The sequence below is a fragment of the Amblyraja radiata genome, chromosome 39, assembly GCF_010909765.2.
Source record: "Amblyraja radiata isolate CabotCenter1 chromosome 39, sAmbRad1.1.pri, whole genome shotgun sequence".
NCBI classification, from domain to species: domain Eukaryota; kingdom Metazoa; phylum Chordata; class Chondrichthyes; order Rajiformes; family Rajidae; genus Amblyraja; species Amblyraja radiata.
This window is the reverse complement of record NC_045994.1, coordinates 3791544-3808641: the sequence shown is the minus strand read 5'-3', so window position 1 is coordinate 3808641 and position 17098 is coordinate 3791544. Positions and strand designations below refer to the sequence as shown.

At 43.5% G+C, this 17098-nt stretch overlaps 1 protein-coding gene across 1 annotated transcript; it reads right to left on the bottom strand.

Moving 5' to 3' along the window:
* Positions 1-393: 393 nt before the first annotated feature.
* LOC116967297 (deleted in malignant brain tumors 1 protein-like) lies at positions 394-9039 on the bottom strand (the record flags this gene model as incomplete). Its single annotated transcript, XM_033013797.1, has 6 exons — positions 9018-9039; positions 8669-8701; positions 7511-7886; positions 5608-5825; positions 3899-4213; positions 394-554 (listed from the first exon to the last, which is right to left on the bottom strand). Coding segments are annotated over exons 1-6 (1125 nt in total), but the record flags the coding sequence as incomplete, so codon positions are not given.
* Positions 9040-17098: the final 8059 nt, after the last annotated feature.

Below are 17098 nucleotides of genomic sequence, written 5' to 3'. Positions count from 1 at the left end.
TGGCCCCGTCATTGTACCGGGTGTGAGTATTTAATGCTCCCGGTTGTGTTTGTTTAATTAAAACCAGAATGTGAGATCCAGAAGCGAAAGTTGATTCCAATTGGACAGGAATAAAACGGACAGACACTGGATTTAATTTGACACCACTCGCCGCGGGCGGTCAGTCCGAGTCATTTACATCCAGGGCATCCCGGAAATCACCAAACTGCGGAGCAAAGAGAGAAAAAGCTGATGTTTACCTTCGCAGATAACGCCGGCATCCCGGGAGTGTGAAACGTCATAGTCCCCCCATGGCCGTGATCTACACTCCCGCAGAGCGGCCTCGCTCCCGCTGCATTCAACACTATACGTCACAACGGGTCCGGACCCCGGTCCAAAGTGAGCTCCGCCCGGGGCTCCCGTGGCGGCGCCGCAGCCCAGATCCAGACACACCACCGCCGCGTCCTGCAGGTCCCAGCCGCCATCATACACAGTTCCCCAGTTCCCCTTGTAGTGAACCTCCACTCTCCCGGCGCATGGACTGCCCCCGTTCACCAGCCTCAACTTCACGCTTTCTGAAAACAAAAATCAGAAAATAGAAGAACAAACGTTGCCGCCGGTTTGAGCCGCGGGTCAGTCGGCGCCCCGCCACCTCTCCGGACTATTATATTTGTTCATTTTTTCTGTTCTATATCCGTTTCCCGTTGTGTGTTGGGCGAGGTCGAGGACAGATGAAACCAGATGTTTGGATGAAATCCATTATGACATTGTATATTTCTACATTACAGCAATGGATTTACTACGATCCATTTCCCATTCGTTTACTTTGCTCCTGACTCCTGTTGGGTTCGCATCCCCATAACACACATAACTTTGTTATGGAGAAAAATAAAGTATTCTTGTTCCCCATCCTCTCCTCCTGCCAATGCTCAGGATCTCATTTGTTCAAGAGCCGTCACCGTCTCCACTTCATTGATTTATTCAGTTGGGCATTTTGTCTCTACACTGATCAAGTGCTGCTTCATCTTGGCGTGATACGGTCTCTGATTACACATGGATGTTCTTCACTCTCAGTGATCAGGATGTTATTTCCTTGTACATTCTTGTAAATGCTAATGGGAAGTAATCGTTCACTGCGCTATTTTCTAATGCACTGCTTGGTTCCCCATTTATAATAGGATCATATGCCCACAAAATCATTCCTAACAAAAAATGTAAATCATGGGATAAATTTACTTTTAAACGTCATGCATTCTTCTGCCGTCTCTTTTTATATGTCTTACTGGCAGTTGTATCATCTTATATAACAACACCCCCCCCCCCCCCCACCACCACCACCACCCCAGTGCCAGGATCCTTGCTTGTATTATCATTATCATTATCATCCTTTTATTGTCATCATGCAAAGCAAAATTGTACTTTTCTATGTGTAATCATTTACATCTAAAACCGTCCATAGTTTTTCTTCCTGCAGTGAGCTGTCTTTCCACTCAAAATGCTCAAAGGTTTCAGTGAAGAAGTACATTTGTTTATAAACAAATATAATTATTTTACTCTAGAGTAATTTTGATTAGGATTCATTGGACAATCGCTGTTGCATCGCATGGATATCACCATCTAAAGATACTGTTAATTTCCTCCTTCTGAACTCCACATTGTAAACCATCAATAATGTTGGACTATAGGAAATTATTCAAATTATTTTAGCCGGTTAATACGTTTGCCAATATCACATCAAAGTCGTGAATTGGTCAATTATATTCCAGCATTTTATAACCCTTTGATAAAAGTAAATGGCGAGATCTCATCCCTATCTTCCAAGTATAATGAGTCCTTATTAATAATTAGTTTACAAAGCTGGCACTCACCAGAACAGATCACACTGACATCGCTCGTGTGGTTGCAATGAAGAGTTCCTAAAGAACGCGGACATTCCCATAGGCTTGTCTCATTACCCTTACATTCAAATACATCGTTCCGTACAAGGCCAGTTCCCTTTCCAAAATAAGCCCCTGTCGGAACAGACACGGCGACTCCACAATGAAGCTGACTGCACACCACATTGGCATCATCCATATCCCAGGCCCGGTCACACACGGTTCCCCAGGTTTCACCATACTGCACTTCCAGTCTTCCCGAGCACTGATCATCTTTGGATACCAATCTTGGCTCTCTGTGATCTGAGAAAAAATATAAAAGGTAGTCATGAAAGCCACAATTATGAAGACAATTTACAAAAACATCCCTGAAAGTTCAGCACAAATCTGACGTTGAAATCAGTCCCTTACTAATGATATCTGTGCACCCCTTCTCCTCCTTCCTCTATCACGATGCGCTAACATGCTGAGTACTATATTCTGCTCTCTGTAACTTCCTCTTTACACTAATATTGTATTTGATTATAAATATGCGTTGTGTATCTGATCTGTTTGCATAGCATGCAAAACAAAGCTTTTCACTTAGCCTCAGTAACGTCACAATGATAAACATAAACCTAATCCTACAAGTCGAATATAATTATTATTTATGGAACATTCCGTCCTGCAGAACTTGACAAACTCCACAGGCAAGACTGTGCTAACTGACCCAGTGTATCTGTCTGCTCCTGTTCCATTAAACGAATTCTAAGTACAAACTGTGGGAAATGAACCATATACCATTCGGCCCACGTCTGCTTCACCGTTAAATCGTGGCTGGTCTAGCTTCCCCTCTCAACCTCTTTCTCCTCATAACCCCTGACAACTTTATTAAACAAGAATCTTTCAATTCCCGCCTTACAATTATAAGACAATTACAATTACATTTATCCATTGACTTGGCCTCCACAGCCGTCTGTGGCAATGAATTCTGCAGATTTATCATTAAAAAATCTCCAGACTGGTGTGTGGAAAAGTAAGTTTTCTATCATTATGCTATTGAGATGTATATTTTAGCAAATAATAAAATGTCCCGACAGCTTCAACACCCACTGCCTTTCAAAGATATTGTCAATTTGCTGAGGTTGATTATGTCCAATTAACAGCTAACAATTATGCCATTCCTTGGCTTGCATCTGAGTAAAATGTAATTCAATACCTACGCATGGTTTGCGATTAATTTAATGATAAATTTAGCTTCAGAAACGTTTTATTTTTGCATGTAAACCCCACTTGAGATCCATGGGCGATTTAAAAAATTTACAGCCAGATTTATCACTTTTGAAACTTTTTACATACCAAAGGAATCAAGAAAAAACACAAATAATGCCTCACTGTTGATGAAATGCAGTGAGCAAACACGATAATTCCCAATATTTTCAATCTTGATATTTACACGGCCAATGTTCGCCAACCACTTTATCTGTTGTTGTCCCTTCAACTCTCGCTTCTCTCTACCATCATTTCTCCTCACTTTTGGAATTCTGAAGTAGGATAAATGTCTCTCACGGTTAACCCGATTTCCACAATTATTTACAGCCCAAAAATTGCCAATTTCGGCGGTTTTTAACAGGTAAGAAAGTGCGCGTATTGTGTGTTAACAGTGGATGCCGAGGCTGCCTTGTCCTCCACATTGATGGAGCTGCTCCGTGCATCACGCCGTTTGACCCGATGACCTGACGTGCAAGCCCCCTATTCCTCTCTTGCCACCAGTCCCCGACAGTTGCTGCTTCACCAACTCAGTTCCTCCAGCCGCGTGTTTCTTGGCCCCGTCATTGTACCGGGTGAGAGTATTTAATGCTCCCGGTTGTGTTTGTTTAATTAAAACCAGAATGTGAGATCCAGAAGCGAAAGTTGATTCCAATTGGACAGGAATAAAACGGACAGACACTGGATTTAATTTGACACCACTCGCCGCGGGCGGTCAGTCCGAGTCATTTACATCCAGGGCATCCCGGAAATCACCAAACTGCGGAGCAAAGAGAGAAAAAGCTGATGTTTACCTTCGCAGATAACGCCGGCATCCCGGGAGTGTGGAGCGTCATAGTCCCCCCATGGCCGTGATCTACACTCCCGCAGAGCGGCCTCGCTCCCGCTGCATTCAACATCATACGTCACAACGGGTCCGGACCCCGGTCCAAAGTGAGCTCTGCCCGGGGCTCCCGTGGCGGCGCCGCAGCCCAGCTCCCGACACACCACCGCCGCGTCCTGCAGGTCCCAACCGCCATCATACACAGTCCCCCAGTTCCCCTTGTTGATAACCTCCACTCTCCCGGCGCATGGACTGCCCCCGTTCACCAGCCTCAACTTCACGCTTTCTGAAAACAAAAATCAGAAAATAGAAGAACAAACGTTGCCGCCGGTTTGAGCCGCGGGTCAGTCGGCGCCCCGCCACCTCTCCGGACTATTATATTTGTTCATTTTTTCTGTTCTATATCCGTTTCCCGTTGTGTGTTGGGCGAGGTCGAGGACAGATGAAACCAGATGTTTGGATGAAATCCATTATGACATTGTATATTTCTACATTACAGCAATGGATTTACTACGATCCATTTCCCATTCGTTTACTTTGCTCCTGACTCCTGTTGGGTTCGCATCCCCATAACACACATAACTTTGTTATGGAGAAAAATAAAGTATTCTTGTTCCCCATCCTCTCCTCCTGCCAATGCTCAGGATCTCATTTGTTCAAGAGCCGTCACCGTCTCCACTTCATTTATTTATTCAGTTGGGCATTTTGTCTCCACACTGTTATCAAGTGCTGCTTCATCTTGGCGTGATACGGTCTCTGATTACACATGGATGTTCTTCACTCTCAGTGATCAGGATGTTATTTCCTTGTACATTATTGTAAATGCTAATGGGAAGTAATCGTTCACTGCGTTATTTTCTAATGCACTGCTTGGTTCCCCATTTATAATAGGATCATATGCCCACAAAATCATTCCTAACAAAAAATGTAAATCATGGGATAAATTTACTTTTAAACGTCATGCATTCTTCTGCCGTCTCTTTTTATATGTCTAACTGGCAGTTGTATCATCTTAAATAACAACCCCCCCCCCCCCACCCCCACCCCCACCACCACCACCACCACCCCAGTGCCAGGATCCTTGCTTGTATTATCATTATCATTATCATCCTTTTATTGTCATCATGCAAAGCAAAATTGTACTTTTCTATGTGTAATCATTTACATCTAAAACCGTCCATAGTATTTCTTCCTGCAGTGAGCTGTCTTTCCACTCAAAATGCTCAAAGGTTTCAGTGAAGAAGTACATTTGTTTATAAACAAATATAATTATTTTACTCTAGAGTAATTTTTGATTAGGATTCATTGGACAATCGCGGTTGCATCGCATGGATATCACCATCTAAAGATACTGTTAATTTCCTCCTTCTGAACTCCACATTGTAAACCATCAATAATGTTGGACTATAGGAAATTATTCAAATTATTTTAGCCGGTTAATACGTTTGCCAATATCACATCAAAGTCGTCAATTGGTCAATTATATTCCAGCATTTTATAACCCTTTGATAAAAGTAAATGGCGAGATCTCATCCCTATCTTCCAAGTATAATGAGTCCTTATTAATAATTAGTTTACAAAGCTGGCACTCACCAGAACAGATCACACTGACATCGCTCGTGTGGTTGCAATGAAGAGTTCCTAAAGAACGCGGACATTCCCATAGGCGTGTCTCATTACCCTTACATTCAAATAAATCGTTCCGTACAAGGCCAGTTCCCTTTCCAAAATAAGCTCCTCTCGGAACAGACACGGCGACTCCACAATGAAGCTGACTGCACACCACATTGGCATCATCCATATCCCAGGCCCGGTCACACACGGTTCCCCAGGTTTCACCATACTGCACTTCCAGTCTTCCCGAGCACTGATCATCTTTGGATACCAATCTTGGCTCTCTGTGATCTGAGAAAAAATATAAAAGGTAGTCATGAAAGCCACAATTATGAAGACAATTTACAAAAACATCCCTGAAAGTTCAGCACAAATCTGACGTTGAAATCAGTCCCTTACTAATGATATCTGTGCACCCCTTCTCCTCCTTCCTCTATCACGATGCGCTAACATGCTGAGTACTATATTCTGCTCTCTGTAACTTCCTCTTTACACTATATATTGTATTTGATTATAAATATGCGTTGTGTATCTGATCTGTTTGCATAGCATGCAAAACACAGCCTTTCACTTAACCTCAGTAACGTCACAATGATAAACATAGACCTAATCCTACAAGTCGAATATAATTATTATTTATGGAACAATCCGTCCTGCAGAACTTGACAAACTCCACAGGCAAGACTGTGCTAACTGACCCAGTGTATCTGTCTGCTCCTGTTCCATTAAACGAATTCTAAGTACAAACTGTGGAAAATGAACCATATACCATTCGGCCCACGTCTGCTTCACCGTTAAATCGTGGCTGGTCTAGCTTCCCCTCTCAACCTCTTTCTCCTCATACCCCCTGTCAACTTTATTAAACAAGAATCTTTCAATTCCCGCCTTACAATTATAAGACAATTACAATTACATTTATCCATTGACTTGGCCTCCACAGCCGTCTGTGGCAATGAATTCTGCAGGTTTATCATTAAAAAATCTCCAGACTGGTGTGTGGAAAAGTAAGTTTTCCATCATTATGCTATTGAGATGTATATTTTAGCAAATAATAAAATGGCCTGACAGCTTCAACACCCAGTCCCTTTCAAAGATATTGTCAATTTGCTGAGGTTGATTATGTCCAATTAACAGCTAACAATTATGCCATTCCTTGGCTTGCATCTGAGTAAAATGTAATTCAATACCTACGCATGGTTTGCGATTAATTTAATGATAAATTTAGCTTCAGAAACGTTTTATTTTTGCATGTAAACCCCACTTGAGATCCATGGGCGATTAAAAAATTTACAGCCAGATTTATCACTTCTGAAACTTTTTACATACCAAAGGAATCAAGAAAAAACACAAATAATGCCTCACTGTTGATGAAATGCAGTGAGCAAACACGATAATTCCCAATATTTTCAATCTTGATATCTGTGCGGCCAATGTTCGCCAACCACTTTAGCTGTTGTTGCCCCTTCAACTCTCGCTTCTCTCTACCATAATTTCTCCTCACTTTTGGAATTCTGAAGTAGGATAAATGTCTCTCACGGTTACCCCGATTTCCACAATTATTTACAGCCCAAAAATTGCCAATGTCGGCGGTTTTTAACAGGCAAGAAAGTGCGCGTATCGTGTGTTAACAGTGGATGCCGAGGCTGCCTTGTCCTCCACATGGATGGAGCTGCTCCGTGCATCACGCCGTTTGACCCGATGACCTGACGTGCAACCCCCCTATTCCTCTCTTGCGACCAGTCCCCGACAGTTGCTGCTTCACCAACTCAGTTCCTCCAGCCGCGTGTTTCTTGGCCCCGTCATTGTACCGGGTGAGAGTATTTAATGCTCCCGGTTGTGTTTGTTTAATTAAAACCAGAATGTGAGATCCAGAAGCGAAAGTTGATTCCAATTGGACAGGAATAAAACGGACAGACACTGGATTTAATTTGACACCACTCGCCGCGGGCGGTCAGTCCGAGTCATTTACATCCAGGGCATCCCGGAAATCACCAAACTGCGGAGCAAAGAGAGAAAAAGCTGATGTTTACCTTCGCAGATAACGCCGGCATCCCGGGAGTGTGGAGCGTCATAGTCCCCCCATGACGGTGATTTACACTCCCGCAGAGCGGCCTCGCTCCCGCTGCACTCAACATCATACGTCACAACGGCTCCGGACCCCGGTCCAAAGTGAGATCCGCCCGGGGCTCCCGTGGCGGCGCCGCAGCCCAGCTCCCGACACACCACCGCCGCGTCCTGCAGGTCCCAGCCGCGATCATACACAGTCCCCCAGTTCCCCTTGTAGTGAACCTCCACTCTCCCGGCGCATGGACTGCCCCCGTTCACCAGCCTCAACTTCACGCTTTCTGAAAACAAAAATCAGAAAATAGAAGAACAAACGTTGCCGCCGGTTTGAGCCGCGGGTCAGTCGGCGCCCCGCACACCGCGCTCCCAGCCACCCCTAGCTCCAACCATTCAAAGTCCACATGTACCACGGAATGATCAACGGGAGCGGCAGACCCCGAATGAACTGTTAACAGTGTCAACAATATGCAGTAAGCTGGTAACCGTCCGGAGAACCGGGATCACCCGGTCATTCTTGGGATGAAAGCGGCGCCCGAGCAGGCAGGGTGAGCTGCGGACACAGAGTGCTGGAGTAACTCAGCGGACACCCACCCATGTTCTCCTGAGATGCTGCCTGTCCAACCCAGTTACTCCAGCACTGTGATTTTAATTATAAACCAGCAACTACAGTTCCTTGTGTCTCCAAGTTCAGCTGCAGGTTCGTTTTCATTCTCGGGAGAGCGGCTGATGAGCTGCGCGGGTCAGTGCCCCGCTGTACTCAAAGCTCATGTGACGGGCAATGGAACGCAACCGTGTTAGAGGTGTGAAGGCATTCCTGGAATTGGACGCCAAAGGTGAAAGATCCGGACTGGGACTCCACAGTGGGATGAGCAGTGGGAACACGCTTGGAACCGGGAACCATGTCATCAGAGTCGACTCCCCACACTGCGCGCTTCAGGGACATTACTGATCATTATTACTGATCTGTAGACGGCAGTCACCTCGCAAGTAGCATTAAAGGTCTTCAGTAACAATCAGTCTCAGTAGCCGCACTCTTAACGCAGTGAAAGTTAAGCGAGGTTACCTGAAGGGTCCGGTTGACAATCCCCGGGGCGGCCTGAAATGAGAAATAAAGAATGAGATTTGGCTGTGTGACGGGTGGAGTGATGGGGTTGGGATATGGGAGCGAATGGGTCCATGACATCTCATTAATGAAACCATCACCGGGAAAAGTCCCGACAGTAACCTGAGAGGCAGCGTTCCGAACCGCTACAGAGAGTTGTTTCACCTTCCCACCTGCTTTAAAAAAGCATCTTTAAAAAAGTAACATCTAAAAGTTACTGTAAATGAGTATCAGCAGTCAAAAAATCGTATCCTGTCTCTTTTGTAATGACATGTATTGTTAGATCTACAGAGATCTGGATACAATTTACCGATGTAGTAAATTTGGTCCATGACGGCCAGATTATCCCATCTAAGCGAGTTCCATTTGTCCACGTTTGGCCCATGTCTCTCTAAAACGTTCCAATGCTTGTACCTGATCACTGAATTTTAAACGCAGTAAATACCTTAAATACCTGCCCCAGCTGCCTCCCCTGGCAGCTTGTTCCATATACCCACCACCCTGTGTCTGGAAAAAACGCCCCTCTGGATCATTTCCCGTCTCATCTTAAACCTTTAGCCGCTGTGGTTTTAATTTATCCTATCCTGGTTTAAAATACTCTGTGCCATTCACTTATTAATTCCTCTCGTGATTATATGCACCTCCATCGCCCCTTGGTCTCCTGCGCTCCAAGGAATAAAAACCTAGCTTGCCCAATCTCTCTCTACAGCTCGGGTCCTTAAGTGCTGGAAACGTTCTCGTAAATCTTCACTGCATTCTTCACATCTTAATGGCATACTTTCTACACCAGGGTGACCCTTTAGAACGACAGGGAGCAATATACATGGAATGTAGGCCGTCGGGCCACGACAACTCTCCTATCGCCTCTGGTGAACTATCAGGTTCGGGCACATTTTACGTAGGATTGAAAATACATTGTGTTGCCACTCTGATATTTCGCATGGGAAAATTCATAATGCAATTCACAGTGATCAACCCAATCCTTATTCCCATAAAAAAAAGTTTTCATTTTTTTCAGTTTTCGGTGCATATGACTGTTTAAAACCCCCCCACTCTTGAAATAGCTCCTGTCTGTGAGGTTCAAACTGTCACGAGTTCAGATTCTCATTTCAATTTTACTTTCCACAGGCGATACGAAGTGAACTGACCCGTGTGCCAAACTCGATCATTTTAATTTTCTGCGGACAGCCACTCCTTCATTTCCCCTCCAACAACATTTACGATGAAATTCCCTCCGATGCATTTGCAGGATATTTTTCTGTGTTCAACACCGTCTACTACATGATGGAAAAATGACCTGATCCCAGACTACTGAAGATATTCTGCCCCTGATTTCTATACTACTTTCCAGTATCTTAATACAGGTGCGGCGATGCTAATATTTACGACTCTATGACTCTATTTATTTTCAGATTTGCTTGTGGAGAATGCTTGAATGATATTCCAACGTTACACGTTGGTTCCTTTGTGTCCTGCGTTGTCCAGCAATAACTGGGCACGACTTGCTCCCACACCTGAGTGCTGTTATCCACTTGGCTCCAGGAACAGATACTGTCTCGCCAGTTGCCATTTTCCTTTAACCGATTTTCAAGAAGTGGGGAAAGTCTATTTACGTTCACAGTTTCAAACCCGCGTTACAATTTGTGAATCTAGATAATGTTATTCAATTCTTTGCCTTTCACCGATTGCACAAACTCGGCCCGTGGACAATGCAGTGGACAATTGATCGCATGCACAATAGGCTAATTAATTTAGCGTTATATCTCACGAAGTAATAATAATATAAACAGCACAATCGTATCTGACGATTTGGGAATCATTAGGATCATATTTTCTCAGACGTGTATTACGATTATTCAAGTATTTAATGCACACGGAAGCAGTACCATTACACATCATGTATAAAACACAGCTTCCCATTCTAAACTTCTAAGGACAAGGAGGAGACCATTCAGCCCATCGGCTCCATACCAAGCACTGTACAACAGTCTCGTTGATTTAATTTACCCTCTCCTTATTTCCCTTCATTCGGGCCCATCAACCCTTCTTTCATCCGTTTGACCATTCTACTCAAGATAATTTACAGAAGGTAATTAAACTACCTAGCAACAAATCATTGGGATGCGCGAAGAAACGCGAGCACCCGGGCAAACGCGCACAGTCACAGGGAAGATGCAAGTGTAATAGCATGTCATACAGCACCGGTGGTAAGGAATGAACCGAGATCACTACAACTGGGTGGAAGCAGCGGTAGTATAATTAAATAGAGGATACCGATAACGTGCTCCTTCCAACCAGTAGAGCCACTGCAGGCAGCATCATAGACCCGAGTTCAATGCCGACCTCGGGTGCTGTCAGTGTGGATTTTGTACGTTCTCCTAGTGCCTGTGTGGGTTTCCCCCGCGCGTTCTGTTTTTGTCCTACATTCCAAACCGGGCATTTACCCACTGTAAATATTCCCTCATGTGCATGAGTGGCAGTATCTTCGGGGAGTTGATGAGAACGAGGACAAATAAAATAGGATTAATGATGCAATTGGATGTTTGCTGCTCGCCTGAGACTCGGTGGTCAAGGGGTCTTTCCATGTTGTTTGTTTAAACCAGAATCTGCAGTTCCTTCCTACACATTTACTTAGATGCCAACGTGGTGTCAATTACACAGGCTCCAACAATATTCAATAACGTGATGTTATCTTAACGACAAAATCAGAAGAAATGTTGGTGTTTGATTTAGTCAGCGCCCAATTTCTGCCGATAATTCACGGATGAATAACTCCTGCTTTTGTTTTCTGATTTGTTTAATGAGGTGGACGGGAATAGAGAAACAACAGCGTAATATATGCCTGAATTTATCTATAAAGCATCAAATGATATAAATCTTCAAAACAAAGAATTAAAACTCTGAAACTCTCAACAGAGAGAAAACAGAGGTGAGTTCTGTACATCAGTCCCAACGTGGACTGTTTTACTTTCCTCAGAAGCTGCGGCCCCGCCGAAGGTTCTGTTTGCGCGTCTCACTGCCTCATTATGTATTTAACACGAGGTATATGTAGGAGATAAAATATCAAGGCGAAATTTGTGACGGAAATCTGCACTGAACTTTTAACCAAAATAGAGCAAGTGAAAAGCAATTTAAATAAAATTGCAACATCTCTCTAACTGCGATTCTCCATCTAACCAGAATGGAGAATGCACAAATGCCCCGAGAAATAAATGTGTTGCTACTAATAGCCGGACGCGCATAGTGCCAAACTGAAAACTCCGTTAATATATAATGAGACGCATTTGAAGACCATTGACCACTGTGTGGAAATGTCAGCGTCAATATCCATCGAAGTGAGTGTTCAATGACAAAATTAATGCTAATTTTAACAGTGTTCATTCTACATCAGGATGACTTTTAATGATAGAAAATTAATAAAACCTTTCCAACAACAGGATACTAACTACATTTTATAAATATGCTCAGTTCACAGTATGACATGGTAGATAAAAATACCTGCAACTGATCACTATCAGCGACAGGAATTTGTGTGCGGCTTCAGTCAGCAACAGCTGCAGCTTTGGATGCTGTTGTTCACCTCAAGGAGTTTATACTCTCTGGACTCCGATGTTCTCTGCCCCAACAGTGACCGCCCTATACCTCTGATAAATTCAGATTAATAATCTATTTCTGAATTGCAGTACACAAGACGCGAGTCTTGCGGGTTGACTGGTCTGTGACTGAAGAAAATTCCGGTGGGTGAAATTTCACGTTTAAATCTGTTTTCAAAAATCGGAATGGGACGTTAAATGTGTTAATCTTGGAGACATTATCCAAATATATAGCCTATTCCGACGGAAGTGAGCGACTGTTATACAAGGACTCAAATAGCAAACATTAGAAAATAACTAATTAATTATAGAAAGCAAATAACACACTTCAATATTCCATTCAGCCGTTGTCAAGGTGAATGAGCCTGTTTTATTTAATTCACTCTGCTCCTGTGCTCACATTACAAAACACCCAAAGCCCTGATCTGGACAGGTGGAAAATTCACACGTGAAGACATTTTTCATCACTTTAATAGATCACTATGTTTTCATCACAACATTTAGAAATACAGACATAAAGGGCTGCAGTAACCCAGCGGGTCAGGCAGCATCAGTTTGAAGAAGGGGGCCGATTTAAAACGTCACCTATCCATGTTCTCCAGAGATGCTGCCTGACACGATGTGTTATTACAACAAATTGAGTTTTTTTGTAAACCAACATCTGCAGGTCCTCGTGTCTCCATTCGGAAATACATATTTTCTGATCGAGATATCAAACAGAGATAAACTGAAGTTAGCTGTTAATAGAAAATGCAGGACGTGGGGCAAGTGGAAGCAAACTGTAAAAAAGTATCGGTATTTCATCAAACGCAACTGAATATTCTGCAGAAAATTCAATATAGGCCAATCGATTTCAAAAGAAAGGAGATGTAAAGATTGCCGAAAGTCTACTCGATCAGGCAATGTTCTGCGGGACTGATCTGTGACTGAAGACAATTCCCGTAGATGAAATTTCACGTTTAAATCTGTTTGACAAAATCGGAATGGGACGCTAAATGTGCTAATCTCGGCGACATTATCCAAACACACACTGTTCCGGCAGAAGTCTGCAACTAGTTACCAAATGGCTGTTAGAAAATATTAAAAAATAATGAATTATTTAAAAAAATAATTGCCACACTTGAATAGACCACTTCTCCCGTCATCAATTTGAAGTAAATGAGCATATTTTCTCATCTCTGCTCCTGTGCTCTCATTATAAAAACACACAAACCCCTGATCTGGACAGGTGGGCATTTCACACGTGGCAGAAATTTATCATCAATTTAATAAATCAATATTTTATTGATCACAACATTTAGTGATAAGCCACAAAGTGCTGGAGTGACTCAGTGGATCAGGCAGCAACAGTTTGAAGAAGGGTCCCGACCCGAAATGTCATCTATCCAAGTTCTCCAGAGACGCTGCCTGACCCGCTGTGTTATTCCAGCAAATTGTGTCTTTTTTAGTAAAGCAGCATCTGCAGGCCCCTGTGTCTCCATTCAGAGAATAAATATTTTCTACTATCCACAGTCCATACACCACAACGTTCAATTATGTAGCTATAAAGATACGGGAATATATAGTATAATAATAAATATCATGTTAATTGATCACCGAATACTTTCAACATTCTCAATGAACTCACAGTTCCAAATCTGCAATACAACCAAAGTCAAGAAGGACCGCAGCATTCTCCCAGCGGCCAATTGCAGCGATGACACCAGGACTTCCACTGAACACCCACTACGGACATAGAATGGTCTCTCCAAAATCTTCTGACACACTAACGTATCTGAGAGTTAATTCTTTGATAACTGTTTTCATAGTAAATGATGTTTTGCTCCAAACAACCAATAGATTTTGAACGAAGTAAGGCGTGAACTGCAGTCTGCTCGAATGCACCAATGAGAAAGAATCTGCCCATTAATGGGTTTATCCCATCCATTTTCTTTCTTTCATCTTCTCTTGAGAAAGCAATGAAGGGATTAAAAGTAACATTAACAAATTTGCAGATGACACATAGCTGGGTGGCCGTGTGAACTGTGAGGAGGATGCTATGAGATTGCAGGGTGACTTGGTCAGGTTGGGTGAGTGGGCAGGTGCATGGCAGATGCAGTGTAATGTGGATAAATGTGAGGTTATCCACTTAGGTGGCAAAAACAAGAAGGCAGAATATTAACTGAATGATGACAAGTTGGGGAAAGGGGAAGCACAATGAGATCTTGGGGTCTTTGTTCATTAGTCACTGAAGTAAGCATGCAGGTACAGCAGGCAGTGAAGAAAGCAGATGGCATGTTGGCCTTCATAACAAGAGGAGTTGAGTATTGGAGCAAATAGGTCGTTCTGCAGTTGTACAGGGCGATAGTGAGACCACACCTGGAGTATTGTGTGCAGTTTTCTGGACAAATCTGTGGAAAGACATTCTTGCTATTGAGGGAGTGCAGAGTAGGTTCATGAGGTTATCTCCTGGGATGGCAGACTGTCATATGTTGATAGAATGGAGTGGCTGGGCTTGTACACTCTGGAGTTTAGAAGGATGAGAGGGATTCTTATTGAAACAGAAAATATTATTAAGGGTTTGGACACGCTAGAGGCAGGATACATGTTCCCGATGTTGGGGGAGTCCAGAACCAGGGGCCACAGTTTAAGAATAAAGGGTAAGCCATTAGATTGGAGATGAGGAAAAACGTTTTCACCCAGAGTGTTGTGAATCTGTGGAAATCTCTACCTGAGAAGGCAGTGGAGGCCAATTCTCTGGATGCTTTCAAGAGAGAGTTAGATAGTGCTCTTAAAGATAGCAGTGTCAAGGGATATAGTGAGAAGGCAGGAACGGGGTATTGATTGTGGATGATCAGCCATGATCACAGTAAATGGCGGTGCTGGCTCAAAGGGCCGAATGGTCTACTCCTGCACCTATTCTCTATTATCTATTGAATTTGAAACGGAAACGTGCCACCGAGCCGATACCTGCATCCAAGAAGCAGACAGTTAAAGAAGCTTACCGTCAGCGAGGAGATGGTTGATCCCAGTGTCCACAGTGTGATCCAGACCATGTGGGTGCTCTTCTCATTTACATCCTTCCACCACCAGGTGCTTTGGCAATTTGCAAACAGTTCAGAGCACCCAGCCCACCCGCCCTCTCAGCAGCCGACTGAAAATACCACACCATGCTGAATGCAGATTTAATTCATTTTTATTATGCCCTTCATCACAGTTTACAATGTAGAAGAGAACAAAAATACTTCATACTCTCAAGTTTTTATGTACATGTCATAGGAGCAGAATTAGGCCATTTGGCCCATCCTGGTCACTCACTAATCTCCCTGCTGCCTTCAGGTAGAAGGTACAGGAGCCTGAAGACTACAACGTCCAGGTTCATGAACAGCTTCTTCCCCACAGCCATCAGACTATTAAACTCAACTGTAACAAATCTCTGAACATTAATAGACCATTATCTGTTTATTTGCACTTTATCTGCTTATTTATTGATGTGTGTATATATTTATATAATGGTATATGGACTCACTGATATGTTCTGTATTCATGCCTACTATGTTCTGTTGTGCTGAAGCAAAGCTCGAATTTCATTGTCTTATCTGGGACACATGACAATAAACTCTCTTGACTTGACTTGACTTGACAGTCAGTAAAACTTCCAACCTGTCCAAGTCCTTCTGCAGACTCCCTGCTTCCTCTACATTAGCTACTCCTCCACCTATCTTTGTATCATCTGGAAACGGCCAAATTTCCATCAATTTCCTCATCCAAATCATTGATAAACTATGTGAAGAGCAGCGGCCTCAACCCCGACCCCAACAGTACACAACTAGTCACCAGTAGCCTATCACAAAAAGTCCCTTTTTCCCACTCTTTGCCTTCTGCCATTCAGCCAACCTGCTATCCATGCAGGTATCTTCCCTCTAATACCTTGCACTCTCATCTTGTTTAGCAGCATCACATGGGGCAAGTTATCCATCTGTCATAGAGTCATACAGCATGGAAACAGGCTCGACAGCCCCAATTGTCCATGTTCACCAAATTGCCCCATCTAAGCTAGTCTCATTTGCACACATTTGACCCATATGGCTCTAAATCTTTCCTTTCATGTATCTCTCCACGTGTCTTTTAAATGCTGTTATAGTCCCTGCCACAGCTACTGTACCTCCTCTGGCAGCTCGTAACAGAAAACCCACCATTCTCTGAGTAAAAAGGTTGTCCCTTGGATTTCTAATGAATTTTTCCCTGTCACCCTAAACCTTTGTCATCTGGTTATTGATTTCCCTACCCTAGATAAAAGATTGTGCATTAATGGGAAGGGCGGTGTGTCAGATGCTGTGTTGGGGGGGGGGGCGGCAAGTACTGTATGTGGGGGAGAGGCATGTGCTGTGTGTGTGTGGGGGGGGGGGGCAGGTGGGGGCAAGTTGATTACGAGAATAACGTAAACTTGTGTGTGAGTCTTGTGATTGTTTTTTTCTTTCTTGCGTGAGTGCAGTGGAGGTGGCAGGTAAATTGGTTCAATACTCCTCAATCAGGATGTAGGACGGTAGGAAATCTGCTGGTGACCGTGACGATTATACCTGTAGTTATTGTGTCCAGGTGCAGCTTGTTAAGGACTGTGTTAGGAAGCAAAACATGCATCTGGATGACCTTTGGACTATCCAGTAGAATGAGAGCTTCTTTGATAAAGATGTGTTGTGAAGTTACAGTATAATTCCCATGGTCCAGGAAGAGAGAGGGTGGGTGAGCATGAGAAAAGGAAATAGACAGGGAGTGCATGTGACCTCTGTGGATCACCCCATATAGTGTAAACCCACCC